General features: G+C 33.5%; 1 protein-coding gene across 1 annotated transcript; it reads right to left on the reverse strand.

Moving 5' to 3' along the window:
- Positions 1-82: 82 nt before the first annotated feature.
- On the reverse strand, positions 83-21,468 carry CCT8 (chaperonin containing TCP1 subunit 8). Its single transcript, XM_051984849.1, has 15 exons — positions 21,334-21,468; positions 18,855-18,945; positions 18,019-18,098; positions 16,281-16,430; positions 12,185-12,365; positions 10,381-10,442; positions 7,451-7,588; positions 5,943-6,121; positions 2,103-2,169; positions 1,944-2,031; positions 1,735-1,850; positions 1,436-1,507; positions 1,196-1,360; positions 811-930; positions 83-244 (listed from the first exon to the last, which is right to left on the reverse strand). Exons 1-15 carry the CDS (start codon positions 21,391-21,393, stop codon positions 167-169), a joined length of 1,647 nt encoding a protein of 548 aa, XP_051840809.1. The 5' UTR covers positions 21,394-21,468; the 3' UTR covers positions 83-166.
- Between the last annotated feature and the right edge of the window lie 280 nt (positions 21,469-21,748).

The raw sequence follows: 21,748 nt of genomic DNA on the forward strand, positions 1-21,748 counted from the left end.
AGAAAAATACTCAATACTGCTATGCATTGCAATTAAAATTGGGAAAACTACCCTCCCATAAAGAAGTAAATGTGAAACAATATTGGCCATAAAAATTTGATAGCATTTATTTATCATCATGGAATACAAACAGGATCTTTTAACTTGAGATGTTTAGTTAACCTGTTCAGTCATTTTGATCATCATCCCAATCCTTTTTTCCTGTTGGAGGTTTTGGCCCACCAGCTGGTCGTGCCATGATTATCTTTAAAAAAAAAAAAAAAAAAAAAAAAAGAAAAGAATTTTCTAAATGACTCCAATTTTAATAATGCCATACTGTGAATAAATATTAAAAAGTTAATTGTATGTAAGAATTAACTTGTGAAGTATTTCACTTTATCTATTCCTGCCCTCAATTTTGTTACCACAAATCACTAATCTGGCAAATTCAGTCTTTTTATCCCAGCTTTATTTTGGAATAAAATCTACTCTATATATGCATCTAAAATTTCATGCTGCTTATAATATCAACTTTAGTCCCATCCATAAAGACATTATAAAAACCTCATCAGATGAAGTTTTTGTTTACAATTACTTAGAATAAAAATTTCAGATAATACTTTTCAACTCTATTCTAGTCTAGGGGTGCCCACACCCTTATATTCTAAGGTCTTTCAGTATACTAGATATAATCTGAGTATTCTTTTTTCTTAAACTCTCCCATAAGGATCACATTCATTAACTTAAATTAATTGATATATAACCAAATTTAATAATTACAGGTAACAATTGTGATCTTTAGAAGGAAAACATAATTCAATTCCAACATACCTGATCAACTCTGAGGACAGTAACTGCAGCATTAGTAGCCAACTTGATAGCCCAGTATTTTCCAAGATAAGTATCTAGAATGCCAGCTTCCAACATATCCTTTACTGCAGCAGTTTCAGCCTGCCAATAAAACACAAAACTGTTTTATTTTTCTTTCTAAATACCTATACATTCAAAAGCAAATTATAAGCCACAAAAATATTCTTTAAATAATTTTGTCAGAGGGTTTATTTAAAGCAGTGAAACCTGGATTCTCTTTTAACAGAACCCATTGAGGAATTAAATGCACTACAATTTTATATCATTAAAGCTTCATTAGTTACAGGAATGCTAAAAGAAAGCTTATAACAACTATACACTTAAAAGAAAATAGGTGTTCTCCAACCTCAATATCTAATCCAACATTTTTATTTCCTTCTTGATGAACTGCATAAAGTTTAGAGATCACTTCATTAGCCTTAACTCCAGAATTTTCTGCCAATGCCCGAGGAATAGATTCAAATGCTTCTGCAAATTTCTTGATGGCATATTGTTCAAGTCCAGGACATGTCTAAAACAAAATAAAATGTTTTTAATATTTTAATTTTGACCTAAGTGGAAATGAACAATAGAGAAATTGGCATACCTCTCCATAAGATGTGATTTGTTTGGCCAATTCAATTTCTGTTGCTCCACCTCCAGGCACAAGACGTTTATCCTACAATCAAAATCATACTCAAGAGTTCAAATTTGTAACAAAATCTTTATTTCTAAAAAACTTTTTACAGTGCTCTAACATTGATATATAATTAAAAAGGTAGTGGGAAAGAAAAGTATCTTTACTTCAGAAGATTATAGATTTTTAGAAATATCAAGATATACAAAATATCTGTGGATAAAAAAGTTCCCTTAACTCTCACACCAAGCAAGTTGTTTTTCACATACCCTTGTGAGAACTTTGAAAGTATTAACACCATCATCTACTGCTCTTTCTATGTCATCCATTAGGTTATCTGTAGAACCTCGAAGTACTATAGTAGAAATGGCACCATCTTCCTTTTCTGTAAGAAATGAAAGGGGGAGGGGATGTTTACATTCTTGTTTTTAAGGTTTTCTGTCAACAGAAAAGAATTATTCTTGAAAAGCATACTTACCATGTTTAAAAACAACCACTTGTGTGTCTCCAACTTCTGATAAATAAACACTGTCACAATGGCCCATTTCTTCAAGTACAGGGGCAGTCTGGAAAAATAATTTAATATAATCAAAGTAATAAAAATATTCCAAACATGAACTTAATTCAACTTGCTTACCAGTCTAGGAAGAGCAATAGCACCAACAGTTTTACATAGTCTTCGGAGATCCCATTTTGAATTCAACCTTTTAAAACAAAACAAACTTGTAATTCACTGTGTTACTAAACACAAAACAGCTGTCATATATTGCACATGTAAATACAATCTACCACAGATCACCTCTAAAATATTTTGCAATGAAACATTGTCTTACGACAGAATTTTCTGGTGTCCTTCAGTTTATACTATTTATTTTTAAAATCTTCCAGATTTAGAGAAGGGGTTTAAAAAAACTGATTTTGGAATCAAAGAAAGAATCCACGTTCAAATTCCAGATCTGGTGTGTACTATCTGTATGACCTTAGATAAATCATAAACTCATTCTTAAATTTCCTCAGAAGAGGAAGCATGCTGGAATGACATCCAAGGTATCTTTCAATTTCCAATCTACATACGATCCAATGAAAAGAGAGATGTACATATGCTTTCATAGTCAGGACATGCTCATTCTCGAAGGTTTAAAAAAATTGTGTTCCTCACAAGCAAGTATAAATTATTATTCCCTACTTTGCATATAAAAAATTAAAGTAGTGACTTGCCAGAAACTCAGAAGTACAATAATAGTTGGGACTCAAACCCAGGTCTTCTGGTTCTTGGTCTAGTGCTCTAGTATACCTTCCTAGAACTATTTTTCCTCTTGAGGTTGTCATTCCATAGTAAATAAAAGCAAAATGAAACTCATATTCAAAAGGGGCTTTATTTGCTCTAAATATGGAAGGGCATACATTCTTCTGTGCATCAAAACCAATGGGAAAGGGGAAATGTATAAACACCAAAGACGTAAATCACAGAATTTCTCAATTCATTATATTAAATTCTATCTTTAAAGAGGTGCTTAATTGAGTTACCAAAGCCTATACATAAATGAAAATCTAACATTAAGATCTTTGAATAGGTAAAACTTAACAGGATTAAATGAAAAATTTTATATGGGTTTCAAAATACAAGACAGCAGAGATAAGGCTTTACAAATGATTGCCTAAAAAAGATCTGGTCATTTTCAGCATTTCAATATGTGAAATGACCCTGTGATATGGCAGCCAAAAATTTAATTTTAGCCTCCACTAACACTTTGCTTAGGGCTAAGGAAATAGTGGTCCCACTTTTTCTCATGTATTTGCCTTTCAAGGGAAGAGACCCCTGTTTGGCTGCAGCTTTACTTCTTTTTGATTCCTTTAGATTCAAAGCATAAAATTCAAGCAATTATGCCTTATTTTCATTGATTTTATGAGTAAAGAGAAAAAAACAAAAACTGAATACTTGTAACTTGAAGGAAACAAATGGCAATCAGTGGGGGAAATGTTTCCAAACCACTAATCTGTGTAAAACCTATGAACATGTTAGAGCAAAGGTCAAAATCAGTATCAAATTAGAAGAATAAAGATAAGAAGATACTGCATGGAATTACTATTCCATTCAAAAAAGCAGAAAAATAATCAAAGGATGTTAACAAACTTCATCACAGTTTTCTATTAAGTTTAACAAGGAAAACAAATAGTCCCAGAATAGCCTTGACACTTTTATCTTTACCTGTTAAGCAGGGATATACATAAGCCAAGGGCAACACCATTTTAGGAACCCATGACCTACTGCTTAATCCAGCTAGCTGCTTATGTTTTATGTAGCCCATGAGCTTGAAAAAAAAATTTTTTTTTTTGGGGGGGGGTTGTAAAGTAATCCTGAGATCCACTCATATCACAATGGCTTGTGTTTTTTTGGGGGGTTGAGGAAGTGAAGGTTGGAGGTGGGTGAGTTTGAGGTTTTTTTTTTTTTTAATTATTTGATAAAATTTATGAGAAAACTTTCCTCAAAAATGCTCTTAATTTGCAACCCGTAGGTAGTCAGCTTTCATATTACAGAACTGGAAGGACAAAAAATTAAACAGATCTATTAGAATTTCATCATTACTATCAGTTTCAGAATCTTATTTAATCTAACTTAAATCTTTTTAATTGAGACTGGTTTTTAATTAGAATTATGGAGGATTTCCTGTTGACACAGCTAAACAGAAATAGAGTTCCATTTTATAAAACTACAAGTCATCTGGAAAATTATAAGGCTTTCCTAAAATTCACTGCTGTTTAAAAGATTGCAATGTAATGTGAAAATTAATATCGATTATTTCATACAGTAGCCCATTTCTTGTCACATATATATAAGTAGTACCTATAGGATCACAATTTTTGAATTTTTGTTTTTGGCAGATTGCCTATTGACCATGAGAGATAATCTACTGAATCATTCCATAGCTTTAAGAGATATTGCATATGGAGACTAACATGAACTGATGCTAAGTGAAATGAGCAAAACCAGGAGATCATTATATACCTCAACAATGATACTGTTTGAGGATGTATTCTGATGGAAGTGGATCTCTTCAATAAAGAGAGCTAATTCAGTTTCAATTGATCAAAGATGGGCAGAAGCAGCTACACCCAAAGAAAGAACACTGGGAGATGAATATAAACTGCTTGCATTTTTGTTTATACCTTCTGAATTCAATTCTCCCTGTGCAACAAGAAAACTGTTCGGTTCTGCACACGTATATTGTATCCAGGATATACTGTAACCTATTCAACATGTAAAGGATTACTTGCCATCTGGGGGAGGGGGTGGAGGGAGGGAGGGGAAAAATCGGAACAGAAGTGAATGCAAGGGATAATGTTGTAAAAAATTACCCTGGCATGAGTTCTATCAATAAAAAGTTATTAAAAAAAAAAAAGATATAAAAAAGCAATAATGCATTAGGATGTGGTAGGAGGCAAAATATACTAGAGAGTTCAGCTTTAGGGCAGATAAGAAGGCCGGGAAATTTCAAGGATACTGAAATAAAATGGAAAGTCCAAAAGTTTGTATAGTGTATCAATAGTTCAGATGAGTGATCAGAAGACTTTAGGACACAGTGTCAATTTAGATGGTATGGGACTGGTGGTCCTCCATCACAATAGGAGAATTAGAATGGGAAATTCTCATCTCATCTAAGAGGTGTGAACAGCCAGGTTTCTGTTTTGCACCATGGAATTTGTATGTAGACTCATGTTAAGGAAGGGTGGACAATTAGTTGACCCCCAAAATGAATAGGTCTGGATTACATTTGGAAACTGTACTTCCCTTTTAAAAAATTCCAACCTGTTTCCTGATAAGAGACAATCCTAAATACCACTAGTATTCTTCAGATTACACCATATGACACAAATCATGAAGTATTTAAAACTCCAAGTGACTGAAAGGGTATAAATTGGCCACTCATATCACAATGGCTTGTGTGTAAGAAAAACTATTAAACAAAACACCAAGGAAATACATGATCAGAAAATGGAGTAAAGGGTGTTTATGGAACCAAGTGGAAGAATAACATGATCACTCGAATTATGTTGTACCCATGGGATTCTTTTTTCAGCAGCTCTCAAAAACTGGGAGGAATGGGCTGAAAATTGTAAGAAGGGTCCCTGACTTTGAATTTCAGGGGGTCCACAAAGTAAAAAGTAATTTTTAAATTTTGAATATAGTAAATATTAATAGATATGATCCATATAATTAACAAAAATTCATTAGGGAGAGAAGGCTCAATTTTTAAGAACATAAAGTAATCCTGAGATTCAAAAGTCTGAAAACCACTATTCTAGAAAGATTTCAAATTTGTTGCACAGATCTTCTATGTAGTATTTACGGAAGGGCATTGACAAGAATCAATGAGTTTTCACTGGTTTCTTCATACATATTCCAAATATGCTTTTAAAATTAAAGTAATATACAATTGACCTTTCTTAAAAGTATAAAATGGCATTCAATTCTTACCTGACCAACATTATATTATATTTGTTAGCATAATGAAGAGCCATATCTGCAACTTTGCCACCTGTAACTATTACATTTGCACCAGCATCAGCAATGGCTTTAACTTGTGAATCCATAAGATTTTCTTCTCCTTTGCTAAAATTCATTAGTTCTTCTGCCGTCTTTATCAGTACTGTTCCCTGTCAAGATAAAATTTCATTTAAATTATAAAAAGCCTTTTCAAATATTTTCTTTAACAAGTAATTTCTTATTTGTGCATTCTAAAAACATGACTTCTTTTTCTCCTCTGGTTCTGTCATAATGCAAGAAAAAAAATTGCATCAAAAAACCCTTTCTGTGGTTCTCAACTCAAACTTCAATCTCAATAAGCTAAATAATTCTTAAATGGGTTTTACAGATTCTCAAGATCATAGAACCCTAAAAAAACCCTGTGAGGAAATCCAAGAGTACTGTTGAAACTTTGCAGTAGAGAGTGTAAGTATGCAGCCTGGCCCTCTGAATTTATAGATCTTTTATTAAAATGTATACCGTCATTTCACGTAGCTATATTCCATATTAATGTACACCATTCTTTTAAAAAAATTTTTATTTTTATTTTTTAATAATTATAACTTTTTATTGACAGAACCCACGCCTGGGTAATTTTTTACAATATCTCTTGCATTCACTTCTGTTCTGACTTTTCCACTCCCTCCTCCAGATGGCAAGCAGTGCTATACATGTTAAATATGTCTACTGTATACTATTTTTAAACAAATATTTTACTGTATATTTAAAGGAAGAAAATTTGTGGGCTTTTAAAAATGTTTTTGCAAGGTATTTGGGGTTAAGTGACTTGCCCAGGGTCACACAGCTAGGAAGTGTTAAGTGTCTGAAGCCAGATTTGAACACAGGTCTTCCTGACTTCAGGGCTGGTGCTCTATCCACTGCACCACCTAGCTGCCCCCACACTATTCTTTTTCAAGAAATGTTATCCACAAAAAACTAACCAAAAGTTAAATTATCTGTCATGTTCCCGTAAGAACAGAATTGTTTATTAGTATTTCCTAGGTTTTCAAGATTGGAATTTAAACATATATATACATATACATATACATACATACATATATATATATATATATATATATATATATGTATTTTTTTTTTAACAAGGAAGGAAATAAATCATTTACTAAGCATACACTACAAACAAAGAAATTTTCAAGTATTATTTCACTTGATTCCCACATTAATACTGTGATTCTAATTATCCTTATTTTAAAGATAAGAAAACCAGGTCAGAAAGAGATTGTTAAGTGACTTGTCCAGGGTCACAAAGCTATTAATTGCTTGAGGCAGAATTTGAATTCAGATTTTCTTAGCCCCAGATTCAGTATGAAACTTAGCTGCCTCTAAGAATGCAACCCATTTTTTGAAATCAATATCCTGGCTATGACTTTAGAAAAAAAAGTGAATGCACATCTCAACAATCTTTGAGACCATTAATTCCTAAGTTAAAATCTACCTACCTTAGTTTCAGTTATCATGCCATCAAAAGGACAAGAATACACGGCTATTTTAGCATCTTTCACTGAAGTTATATCACCTTCAGTTTCTTTCTTAAAAACCATACCATGCAATACTGAAGAGGAATAGATGCCAGAGCCCTGTGAAAGAAAATAATATTCTGAGTAAATGTATTTTTAATGTTATTCAATTAATTAAAGCTTCTTATTTTCAAAACATATGCATGGATAATTATTCCAACATTAAACATTGTTCCAAATTTTCTACTTTTCCCCCACCCCTTCCCCAGATAACATATAATATATGTTAAACATCTTAAAATATATATTAAATCCAATATATGTATACATATTTATACAATTATGTTACACAAGAAAAGTCAGATCAAAAAGAAAAAAACGAGAAATAAAATGAAATTCAAGCAAACAGAGTATAAATGCTATGTTGTAAACCACTCCATTCCCACAGTTCTCTCTCTGGATGTAGATAGCTCTCTTCACCACAAGATCATTGGAACTGGCCTGCAATCATCTCATTGTTGAAGAGTCACATCCATTAGAATTGATCATCATATAATCTTCTCCTTGTCGTGTACAATCATCTCCTGGATCTGCTCCTTTCACTTAGCATAAGTTCATGTAAGTCTCTCCAGGCCTGTCTGAAATCATCCTCCTGATCGTTTCTTTCAGAACAATAATATTCCATAATTTATTCAGTCATTCTCCAATTAATGGGCATCCACTCAGTTTCTAGTTTCTTGCCACTGCAAAAAGGGCTGCCACAAACATTTTTGCACACATGGGTCCCTTTCCCTCCTTTTTAGATCTCTTTGGGATATAAGCCCAGTAGAAACACTGCTGGATCAAAGGGTATGCAGTTTGTTAACTTTTGAGCATAGTTCCAAATTGCTCTCCAGAATGGTTGAATCCATTCACAATTCCACCAACAATGTATTTGTATCCCAGTTTTCCCACATACCCTCCAACAATCGGCATTATCTTTTTCTCTCATTTTTGCCAATCTGAGAGCACCTCAGGGCACATTTCCATATGATTAGAAATGTTTTTAATTTCTTCATCTGAAAATTGTCTGTTCACATCTTTTGACCACTAAATGTATTTTTAAAAAATAAATTAACACAGAGAAACATAATTAGCTAAGACTCAAAAGAACTAAATAATCAGAATACTTTCCTTCCTAAAACAAAGTAGTTCTAAGGCACTGAATTTGTAAAACTTCAGTATGCTTCAATCAATTTGAATTAAATTGGCATGGTACTCTTCTCTTAAAGACACAGATCATAATTCTATTATTATAGCAGAAGAGCTACTATTTTAAAGGAAAACAATCTATTATTCCAAGTTAATCTGGTGATAAAAATTGTCTGAATTTAGCTAGCCTAATCCTAAAATATCAGATATAAACACCTGCCAAATCCATACTTTAAGTCAAATACTTCAATAGAGAAGACTATCCAAATTTACAATCAATTAATTGGCATGGCCTTTAAGAACCCAGGCGTCTATCCCTATATGTGATTAGCATTAGAGTAAAACTCAACATACAATCAACAAGTACTATTTTATTATAGTGAGTAAAATATACCAATTTCAACCCCCTTCTGGATCAGTTTACAAATTCATTTGCTATAATCTAAACATTACTAAAAATAAATTTTTTTTTTTAAAAACCATGATTTTTAGTGCCTGCAGTTAAAAAAATTAATTAAAAACAACAAACTTAGGGTTATCTCCAAATAGAAAGATATAAAATGATCACATTTTGAATTAAAGGCTAGAATTCCTGCAACCTAAAAAGCCAAATGTTAACTCTGAGGTACCACTTCACACTTCTCAGATTAGCTAAGATGACAAGAAAAGACTATGATAAATGTTGGGGAGATGTAGGAAACTTGGGACAATACTCCATTGTTGGAAATGTTGTGACATGATCCAACCATTCTGGAGAGCAATTTGGAAATATGCTCAAAGGGCTGTAAAACTGCATACCTTATGATTCATCAGTGTCCCTACTGCATTTATATCCCAAAGAGATCATAAAAAAGGGAAAAGGACCCACATGTGGAAAAATGTTTATAGAAGCACTTTTTATAGTGGAAACTGAATGGATGCCTATCAAATGGAGAATGGCAGAATAAGTCATAGTATATGAATGTAATGGAATATTATTGTTCTTTAAGAAATGATCAACAGGATGATTTTGGAGAAGCCTGGAGAGACTTGCAGGAACTGATGCTAAGTGAAGTGAGCAGAACCAAGAGAATGTTGTATAATGTAACAAGATTATGCAATGATGGATTTGTCTCTTTTCAACAATGTGGTGATTTTCAAAGCAATTACAATAGATTTGTGATGTAAAGAGCTGCCCAAATCCAGAGAACCTTGGAGACTAAATGTGAACTGAAGCATAGTATTTCCACCTTTATTTGTTTTTTCCTTTTTCATGGCTTTTCCCCTTTCTTGCACAACAAATATGGAAATATGTTTAAAAGAACTGCACATATTTAACGTTTATCAAATTGCTTGGGCTCTTGGGAAGTCAAGGTGAAGGAGAGGAAGGAGGGAGAAACATTAGGGGCTGTTGTAATTTATTTTTACAAATACATGTAAAGATAACTTTCATTGCAAATTAAAAAAAATAAAAACAACCACCACCAAATATTAGTAGTAAATGGGACTTGAACAAAGGCATGACGCTAACATAAATCAGTGGTATTCCTACTATGCTATTCAGTTTATTATAATCTCAGGTGAAGAATTTCTAAATAAATCTCAAAATTAATTATATACAGACTATTTTGGTTTTTAAAAAGTTAAATAAGTTTAGTTTTTCCAATGTCAAAAGTTAAAGAGAAAATTTAACAAAACGTTTTGTTAAAATTAATATTAAGCAAATGATTTTCATAACTTACCAGAATTTTACATACTCTGATGTTATCAACATTGAAGTGACCAGAATCAGGAAAAATAGATACTGTTGAAGAAACAATATTACTAGTCAAAATCAATCAATCAATATTTATTAAGCACCTTACTCTGTGCCAGGTATGCTGGAGATATAAGTTCAAAGAATAAATAATCTTTACAGAAAACTTAAATTCTCAAGAGGAAGACAAGTACATATATAAACAAACAAATACAGCATAAAAACAAAATAAATAAACACACATATATACAAGGTAGAGTTTGAGAGAGAAGGCACAAGGCAACTTGAAGGAGGGGGAATAAGAAAAGAAGAGGATGTGTCTTAAAGGAAGAACTGCTGCTCTCTAGGGCAGAGATAAGGAGGAACTATATTCCAAGTATGAGAGAATGAAGTGAGGGATTTAGCATAAAAGCATGGAGACAAAAGATTGGAGTATTGCCTATGAATCGCAGAGAGAAGGCCAGTTTGGCTAGATCAGAGTGCAGGGAAAAGAATAATGTCTAATGAGGCTGAAAAAATAGACTGGGACAGGTTGTGAAAGAGTTTAAAAGAGGGACAAAAAAGGGGGAAGAAGGATCTATTATGTTTGATACTAAAGGCAACAGTCACTAGATTTAACTGCCTTATTAGGACAACCACATGATCAGATCTGTGCTTAAGTAAAATTACTTTAATAGCAGTATATAGGACAGAAGGGAGTGAATGGAGACTTTAGAAAATAGGAAGCTGTTGTATTAATATAAACAAGAAGTATTGAAAACTTAAATCAAGGTAACATTTGTTTCAGTGAACTGAAAAGGACATATTCCAGAGCTGATGTGAAGGTAGAAAAAGCAACATTTGTAAAGTGATTGAATATGTGGCATAAAGAACGGTGAGAATCTTGTCTAGGGGCCAAAGTTAATAATATGGAAAGGAAGTGGCTGCAGAAAGATTGGAAAGCCTTAGATGAAAAAAAGATGATTACATACAGCATCTAAGTTATATCACTGATAACTGCAAAATGCCATCAACATCCAGACTAAGATATGAGTTTGTTTCAGATTAAGCAAAACTAAACTAAACTAAACTAAAATAGAAATGCCAAGAATTTACAAACAGAATAGAAAAGACCGTGAACTGGGCATCCCCCTCCCCCACTCAGGGAAAATATTCTTGAAATAGCTTCTCTTTATGTGACTTTATTAAGAGGTAATTAACTATACCTCTTTTTTTTTCAAATATAAAAACTCTTCTTTTACCATATAGAAAAAGAACACAAGAAGTTGTTTAAAAGAACACAGAGGAATTTTCTGGTTAAAACAAAAAAGAAAAGGAATATAAAACTAACGTTACCCCCACTTTTTAATTCTACTGGCTTAACAGACTGTCTTGACCATGGGTGTCAAATAAGCATCCCAAACCAGATTAAAACTAAGTCACTATATGGCCCCCATAAGGATCCTGATTCAAAGATACCTACTGATACCATACTGGGCTAATAGATTCTTACTGCAATGAAATGCTAACACAAGAGATACATGAGAGAACTAAGACTGAGAAAAAAGAAGATTCCTGTTCCTGTATCTCCCATCTGACATGCACTCTGACAATTGTCATTTGGTTCCCCCCCCCCCCTTTCAGTTCAAGCCCCACACACATACACACACATATGTGCACGCCCACATGTATATTTATTCCACTAATATTTTCAAGTTTCTTGAAATCACCACCTCACTATCAAACTAGACAATAACATATTGAACTTTTGGAGGAAAAGGACTATGTGAATTTGTGAAAATTTTACTCACCACATGCCTGGGAAATAAGCTTTGCCAAAAAGACTTCACTTCCATACTGCTTGCTCATAATGGAAGTCTGAAGCAGAGATGATACTTCATCAACATCTCGAAGATTTTTTGCAGAACAACAGACCAAATCAGGAAGAATTTCATGGGCTTTTCTACAAGCTATTTCATAACCTTCAATGACCTAAAATATAAAAAAGAATTACTTTTCCAAACAATAAATAAATCTATGATTTTAAATTGTTACTTTGCTTGGTTGTTATTTTAATGTTCTAATATGTTGTAGAGTGCTATATCATTCTACAAAATGTCTGTGCTGAAGCCAGAACAGAAGAATTGTAGATAAGAAAATATTCTTTTTTTTTTTTTTGGCTGAGGCATTTGGGTTAAGAGACTTGCCCAGGATCACACAGCTAGGAAGTGTTAAATGTCCAGGGCCAGATTTAAACTCAGATCCTCTGACTTCAGGGCTAGGAGAAAATATTCTTGAAAAGGCTTCCTTCAGGTATAAATGTGATTTTATTAAGCATGGCCTAGGTTGGTTAGAAGGTCTGCTACCAAGACAAATGAAAACATCTACTTAGTAATTCTTAAGCCCACAGTAAGAGATAAAACCAAATTCAGATTCTAGATTGAGCAAGGAGAAGGAACCAAGGACAAAACCTGAATCAAATCACTGGTAGATTAAGCAAAATATCAGGTATGCCTGTAGACTTTTTTTTTTTTGGGGGGGGAGAGGGGAAATGGGAACAAGGAGGGGACTGGGCCATGTAGTCACAACAGGAGAGGCAATGGCATCTAGACCAGATAAGGTCTGCCCTCACCATCCAAAAGGAAGAGAAGGAGTGGAATATGAACCAAGTATTTATTTCCAATCAACAAATTGAAGCTATATTAGTAAATGAAAGACAATGTTCAATAAATAAACACTATGAATTAAATGAACACCAAGAGGCAAACTGAAAAAAAATCAACAATTCCAAAACGAGTTCCAATACAAGCTCAGAGAAGACAATGGCTTGACAACAGTACCAGAAAGAAATGTAGAGGAAAAAAAAAATCCAGAGGACAAATTGGAAGGATATTAAATAGCTGAGAATAAAAGATGAAAAACCTTATAGTCAACAATTTAAAAAACATCAGAACTCAAGCCTCAAAGAAACAAAAATAAATAATCGAACAAAGTCTTAAGATTAAAAGAAATGTAATTCATCTACCATTAAAAATAAGTGATCTTGGGGCAACTAGTTGGTATAGTAGATAGAGCACCATCTCTGTAGTCAGGAGGACCTGAGTTCAAATCTAGCCTCAGACACTTAACACTTCTTGGATGTGACACTGGACAAGTCACTTAACCCCAAGTGCCTCAGCAAAAAAATTATACAAATAAATAAATACATACATACATACATACACACACACACACACACACACACATATGAAGGAAACAAGAAAAGAGATGTTTGACTAAAAAGGGTAGTGAAAAGAAGAAATTAAGTCTTCCTTCACCTCTGATTTATTGTAGATATCCCTGTTTCTCCACTGCAGATAATCCTGATTGTGGGTTTTAGATAGCTATTATTTACTGTCATAAAAGAAAATCTATTACCTTTTTTGTTTTAAACAAATTATTATCTTATTAAAAGATTTTTCTACATTTATCGATAATGATTTTTTATTATTGTTATCAAATCATATTTATAATTTTTCTAATATTAAAGTAATCTTATATTCTTCTTATACTACAACCTTATCAAGATTTGTAATTTTCTTAATATTTATCTCTTCTGTGCTAAACATTTTATTCAATATTTTTGCATTCACATTCATTGACAAGATTTTTCTCTAATCTCATTTTTTCTTCCATCTAAATGATGTGGGATTATCATCACCATATTTGATTAAAAAATGCAAAAAAAATTACATTCTTGGATTATCTTTCATGATTCTTACAAATAATTTATAAAAATTGGAGTTATGTACCCAATTTATTTTATTCAACCAAGTATTTATTAAGTGCCTACTCTGTTAAAGATAAGTAGTATAGAGATCCTTACTTGCTGGAAGCTTAAATTTCATGGGACATACAAAAGTAGTAAATGCAAAATAGTTTGGGAGAGGAGGGCACTAAGTAATTTGGGGAGGAAGGTTAAGCAAACAAACACTTAATGCAGGAGATGGAGCTGGGGGAAAGACTAATTTTTCAGATATTGGGGAAAAGATATTAAGGAGTTTTGAGATAAACAAAATGGGTGAAGAGGGACTAGTTCATACTTAATGCTTCCTGATTGTTTTTTTCTTTTTCAGTTAGTGATGTAAAGACCATAACAGAGGGCAAGCAGAGTAAATTAGTGGTTTAGGATCTTATGGAAGAAAAAAATTTGTAATAGTTTCTATGGGGAATGAAACAGGGACTCTTTCAAGACTCATTATTCAAGAAAAACAGAAAAGGAGGCGGGCAGAAATTAGGTTTAAACCATATCCCAGTATATACTACAATATTCTCCAAATGTAAAAGATTACATCAAGAACATATCAGAGACATAAGGAAGAAGATCTTTCCCTACTAAGAATAGGGGAAGAATCTTTGATCAAAGAGAAGATAAATTGGAAAATTCTGATTACATAAATTTGAAAGGCTTTTGCACAAACAAAATCAGTGAAATCAGAATTTTGCTGCATTTAATTATCAGTAAAGGTAGAAGTTGTGAAGAAAAAGAATCATTCTCCTTTAATCAAAGAAAATTAAAAAGTATTTTTGTTTTTGTTTTGGGGGGAGGCAATTGGGGTTAAGTGGCTTGTCCTGGGTCACACAGCTATCTGAGCTAATCTGAGGCAGGGTTAGAATTCAGGTCCTCCTGAATCCAGGACCAGTACTCTATCCACTGCATCATCTAGCTGCCCCAATAAACAGTTCTTAAAAAGAAAAAATACTCCAAGTCATTAACAATAAAAATACATTAAAAAAACTATGATTTCATCACATACCTATCAGATTAGTAATGATTAAAAAAATGAAAAATACAGTTGTCAAAGTCTACAGGAAGATAAACATGCTGATGTATTCGATACTAGTGAATCTGTGCATTAGTCCAAACATTCTGGAAAACAATTTTTAATTATACCCCAAAGTCACTAAACTCTTATTTGCTCTTTGACTCAGCAAATACCACCACTAGGGCTTATACTCCAGAGATAAAGAATGTTACAATTACAAAATACAAAAATATTTGTAACAGTACTTTTTGTCATAACAAAGAACTAGAAACACAGTAGGCACTCACAAATTGGGAAAAGCCTGAATAATAATGGTTTATGAAATGAAAGGGAATAGAATACCATTACAATGTAAGAAGTGATGAAAGGAATGGATTCAGAAAAACTTGGGAAGACCTGTAAAAACAGCTAAATGAAATGAGCAAAACCAGAATAATTTACAGTAATTTATAATGAGTACAACATAAATGATAATTTTTAAGACTAAACAACTCTGTAAGACTGATGATGAAGCTTATTTCCCACCACCTGGAAAAGTGGGTACAGAGAGATACACATTTTCAGGTATGATTAATGTAACACAAATTTGTTTAGCTTGACATATTTATTACAGGAAAGTACTGTGGAAAGTAGTGATAGTGATGCCAAAAAACCCAACCAAACCAAAGCAAAAAGCCAAAAAACAACAAAAACAGGACATGAACGAAAAACACAAAAATATATAGACAAGAGCAGAAGGCAGTTCAGAAGTAAACATATAGTAAGGACAATCCCTAATGCTATATGTTCAACTTAATGGACACTTTAAATACAATGTAGATTCAGTGTCTTAAACAAATCTTTCTGATCTTTATAGAAACATTTTTTTGTTGATGAATAAGTTCCTAATTTAAACAAAATTAACAACAGAGCAGTAACATACAGAAAATCAGAATCATTTATGGCTTATACTGCATTAAAACTAGTTACAAATAATATATAAAAAAATTTAGGGCCTCATCAAAATGAAAGAGGAAATGATTTAAAACTATAGACAGATGTTTAATAATCTTGTTTTTAATTACATTTCAAATGAGAACAAATTACAAAATGATATACTTGCCTCTGAAACAGATAATCCAATTCTTAGCAGTTCTTCAGCTAACTCTAGAAGGGCTCCAGCAAACACAAGGACAAAATTTGTGCCATCCCCAACCTCTTGCTCTTGCATGTGGGAAGCCATCACAATCATTTTTGCAGCAGGATGCTGCACCTATTGAGGGATACAAATTTTAATTGAAAATTTCAAATTTTTTCTTTGAAACACTGCCTAAAATTTAATAAAACTTCCAAAATGCGTAACTTAGCTATACATTGGTGGGTGGGCAGGCACACATTTCATTAACGTTATTATATTAATTAGACCAAGGTTGAATATTTAATTCCTAAGACAGACAAGATAATTGTTTTGGGGAAAAAAATATAACCAATTCATCATTACTACTGAAAACTATGGAACAGAGCAAAGCTGTTCAAGAAAACCACTGACAGGAAAAATTCAAGGATTTTTATTTTTATTTTTTAAAGGGGGGAAGGGGAGCCCACATACTAAGGGAAAAAAGCTTATACAAATTATATCCGTAAGTCCAAGCATGTCTATTATACAACAGAAGAATCATTTATGTTCAGAATGATAACCCTAAGACATAAAGAAGGTCAGGAAAACTTTGATTTTGAAAAGATTTCTCAAAAAATGCTCAAAATAAATGCTAGTTCTTAAAGAGGTGAACAATTATTTAGAAAATTCCAAATCTAAAACACATCATTCTCTAGAAATGCTAGCTAAATGAAGCACTGCTTTACTGTTATTACTGGAACAAAACTTTATGGTAACATTTGTTACCATAGAAATGAGCCAAGACAGATGAAAAATAAAAAAGTTCAGTACTGCTCTGCAATGTCAAAATTGGCTTGGCTTTTCTTTATTAATGTTACTACACTAACCAGTTCTGGAAGTGTGGAGGTAGCATGTTTCTATACTTATATCTACCATGTCCCTACCACAAATCCTTCAAATAAAACTATGGGCCTTAACATTTCATGAATAGCACCTGGAAAATATCTGTCATCCCTTCTTTCACAAATCCTTTCCTTATTTCTAAGACCCTATAGGTCATATACTTTTCTTATCTCATATATATATATATATATATAAAAATATATTTTGTCACATCTTTTGCATACATGTTGATATTGGGCTACAACTTACATTGTCTATGTTACTGTCTATATCACTCTTTGAATCATGTGCTGTGTTAATTCTTCTTCAGAGATCATGGTTTAATCAGAAGAAGATTTGCTGGTTTTAAAACAGAAGTTGTGTGTCAAGAAATAATTTGAGACTTTTGAAAATGTATATTTCCGCAACAGCAATTCATTGTTCTCTCTTTTTATTCAATTCTGCTTCCAGCTCACTATTAGGCGTGCCTATCTAGTACACATACTTAATGTACTAATCCAAAGAACTGTCCACTGAATGCCATAATCTGGCTAATATACATTCGTTTCTATTTACAAGAAATTTCATACATTTTAACCTCATGAATTATTTATAGTCTAAATATTAATTTCCAGGGTATTTAACTAGCAAAATAGAAAAATCATATATAAATGTTTCTAAACAGCAATGGATTTCAGGAAATCCCTGTAATTTTCTAATTTGCTGAAATAAATTCCTACAATCTTTCTTTCTGCATACTACATTCACTGAAAATTCTCCATAATAAAAATCTGAAGTAAATGATATTTCTTGAATATGACAAGTTTTTATTGTTCTACCAAAAAAATCCTTATTTACTTACTTCTAGCTCTCTTAAAATAGTAGCTGCATCATTTGTCACAAACAGCTTCTCCAGATGATTGATAACCATTTTGTTCATTCCTAAAAATAACATAGCAACTCTTATTTCTATATCCTTAAGGTAACAATCTAAAACACCCCCACAAGTACTGTCTTCTCGTTACTCATAATTTAATTGCATTTAAAAATTTTATTTTATTCTTTATACAACTCCACATGATCCTAAAACCTTTGAAGGCTAATTATTCCATACCTCTTGTATAAAACCTTCTGGATCAACCATAAATAAGTGACCTTTCTCACCTCTGTATTCCAAGTATTTAGACTAGGAATTCCTAGAATTTGTGGCCTCCAAAGCACTTCAGAGAATGTCAAACCTAATCATTTGATTTCAGAGATGAGGAAACTGAAGCCTAGAGATAAAATGATTTGCCCAAAAATCACACATTTAGTGTAGTTGCAGGGGTTGAGGACGGCTGAGAACCAAGAAATCACATCTCTTAAATTCACAATCTTTCCTTTACAGAAAACTGTGGAATAGAATCTTTGAAGGCAAAGATTCTGTCTCATTTGCTTTTCTATCTTCTTAGCTTGCATAACAAAAATAAGGTCAAGAGTTATTCAAAATGTTCTTAATTAGTGACATTGATCCCTGCTCTTTCAATTCTAGATTCCTCGCTCAAGGTAGGTAAGACACATAGTATCTTAAAATTTTTAAATTAATTTTTCCAGAGCTACAGATTTATCAGAAATGTCTAATTTCAAATAACTATAAAGTAAATCTTAAAACAATAGGCAGTAACTATTAGTGACTCATATGATAAAATTTAGAAATACCATTTGGTCCATATGCTGTACGGGTAGTCTGGGCAAGCTCCTTACATGCTTGTATATTCCTATACACAGCTTCCTCTAATCCTGAAAAATGCTTAAAAGAGAAAGTCAAAATTATACAGCTGATAAGTATAATCATTAAGACAGGAATTTGTGAAATAGAAAGTATATCTTATTCATTTTTATGCAACATCCCCTTTCCCTACCTCTTCCCTCCCATCTATCAAATCCTTCAGAAGCATCAGGAACACAAGGGAAACTGATTTTTTAGCATTATAGATCAGTTTAGACATCAAAAAATGCTGCTCTTTCTCAAAAGGCAGTGAAATATGAATTGTTAATTTGTCATATTTAATTTTCAAAGATATTGTGAGATCCAAAATCTTCCCTTTATGATGATTCTCAACTCTTGCTCCAAGATTTGGAGGAAATTCAGATTTTGTTACAGACATTCTATGTAACAGATACAATTTTTGAATGATATTGAATACCAACTTTGCCATTAACACATCTGCTTCTCCAAACTACTAGGCTTCTAAGTTCTTTGGGATGAGAAGTGTTCTTTTTCATTTTTGAAACCCTAGAATCCATTGTATATCCTAATAGCCTCACAATATGAAAAACATCATTATCTTACTTTATTTTGACAACTATTCTATGAGATGGATACTAAAAGGAACAATGTTACAGATTATCTTACTACATACATAAGAAAATGACTCTCCAAGAATTCTAATTACTTCAAGGTAAGGAATTCCTATTTATCCAGATTGTGACCCTGAGGAAGTCACTTAATCTCTCATAGTCTCAAACAATTCTCTAAATCTCTTTATTGTAAGGCAGGTGCCAAAGCCAGTCAAGGCCTAGCACCAAAGGGTTCTTAATTCTGAAGATAGTCAATGTTCTCTATTCACCACAATAGTTTGCATATTGCCCCTCATAATAGGTACTTAATAACGAACTCGATGGAATGATATAGTTAAGTTTTTTATCGTAATTATGACCATAATTTACAGAGGCACATTTCTTAAGTTTCTATTAGGAAGATAGTTTTCAAACAAGCAACTGGAATGTATTGTATATCTCCATGCTACTTGCAAGACTCTAGACTCCTCAAGCCATTTAGCCTGTTTTTAAATCACCATTCAAAACCTCAACTCTTTCAAAATATTCTTTGGCTTTGCAGGTAAAATTACATATCCAGGTATGTAATTCAGCATTAGCAAGCTTAGTCAGTTAAACGGTAAAAATGAGAGAACACATTATGTTATCATAAAAAAAAAAAAAAATCTCTTACCAAAATTGGAACACAAGGTTTTTTGCAAGGATTAATGTTGAAAAATTATCCATGCATATATGTTTTGAAAATAAAAAAAACCTCTTACCTATATCCCTGAAATTACATGAAAGACCTGGCCTTGGGAACATGATCACAATCTGACAAGGTAAGGCTAATTCTAATCTTCTAGGAGAAAGGGAAGTAAAAATCATAAATTTAAATAAATTTAGAATTAGGCAAGACTTTGATTTAAGTCTTGTGTAAGACATCTTATTAGGTAAAACCATGGAAAAATCTGAGTCTCAGTTTTTTTAAACAACAAAAAAATTAGGGATGATGACAAAACTTTTACCAATATCATAGAGTTGTTAAGAGAATAAATTAGCTAGTGTCATCAACTACTAGCAGACATAAAAGCTATAAAAGTCAGAGTGCTTGGAAGGGACATCAGGGACCATCTATTTATAACACTTTCACTTTAAAAATAATTAAATCGAAGTCAAGTTCACACGTATTAAACACTAGAGGAGGGATTTATATCCTGGTCCCCGACTGTGTAGACAGTGCTCTATCCACTGTGCCATGCATCCCATGATATCACCATTCAACACAATCCTTGAAAGGAAGGAAGCATGCTCACATGAACCTCCCGATAAAGTGTTTTGTTTTTCTCTCATACACTTATTGATGTTAATACAGGATCATGGTTCATAGATCTAGAAACCCTTTGACAATAACGTAGTCATTAAAAAAAAAATCTACAGACCTAAGACAGGTGCTTAAGTTAAAGGCCGCTTCTTTCCCTCATATCATTATCCCTACGTCCACAACGTCCATTCCTAAACAGTTTCAGCAGGGAAATGAACTAGCTTAGGGCTAGGGTGATTTGTCTCCAAGAGATTTAAGAGCCAAGAGCTAACGCATGTTCCAGGGTGGTGCCCCCGGAACACGTGATCACGTTCTGGGGCGCCGAAGCGCCCTTTTTAGTCTCCGCACCAGGCCGGAGTCCCGCGCCCCAGCCTCGGGGATCGCGGCGCATGGGTTGCTCTGGTCTCCGCCCCTCAGTTCTGGAACCTTCTTCTTTCTAGCGGCCCGGCCTGGAAGACGGCCTATCCACGTTAGCTCCCTTATTTTTTACCTTTCTCCACAGAAGCCCGTACCAAGCCAACATTCCCCCCAACCAATCCCCTCTCATTCGCTTACTTTAGCTCCTTCTTTCAGCATCTGGGCGAAGCCCGGGGGTTTGGGAACGTGGAGAGCCATAGCTAGATGGTAACTATGGATCACAACGCACAAGGAACCGAACAAACCGGAGAGAAAGCACGCACTGCCCGCTGGGAAGACTGCGCGCGCAGCTCCCCACGCCCCTTCCCTGCAAGCTCCTCATTTCCTTTTTCTCCTCATGACGCTTTCCCCCTTCCATCGTTTTCCCCCTCCCCTCCTGTAGGCGGTTCTAGCTAGCCCAGCCCACGTGTTAGGGTTCTGGGCGTAGTCGGCGCGGTCTCTCCTGGAGGAAGAAGCGCAGGAAACCGCCGAGCTTCACGTATCCTCTCCCCTGGCCTTTGGCGACCTTTGTAGCCTCCCCCAGCTCCTCTGAAATCTGTAACTGACTCAGCAT

Source organism: Antechinus flavipes, chromosome 3 (genome assembly GCF_016432865.1).
Source record: "Antechinus flavipes isolate AdamAnt ecotype Samford, QLD, Australia chromosome 3, AdamAnt_v2, whole genome shotgun sequence".
NCBI lineage: Eukaryota > Metazoa > Chordata > Mammalia > Dasyuromorphia > Dasyuridae > Antechinus > Antechinus flavipes.

Coding starts and splice junctions, on each gene's coding strand:
- CCT8 (XM_051984849.1), bottom strand. CDS start 21,393: ATGGCTCTCCACGTTCCCAAACCCCCGGGCTTCGCCCAGATGCTGAAA. Junction 10,443..12,184: donor GCTTATTTCCCAGGCATGTG/GTGAGTAAAATT, acceptor TTTCTTCAACAG/TATCTATTTTTCCTGATTCT. Junction 245..810: donor CTGTCCTCAGAGTTGATCAG/GTATGTTGGAAT, acceptor TTTTTTTTAAAG/ATAATCATGGCACGACCAGC.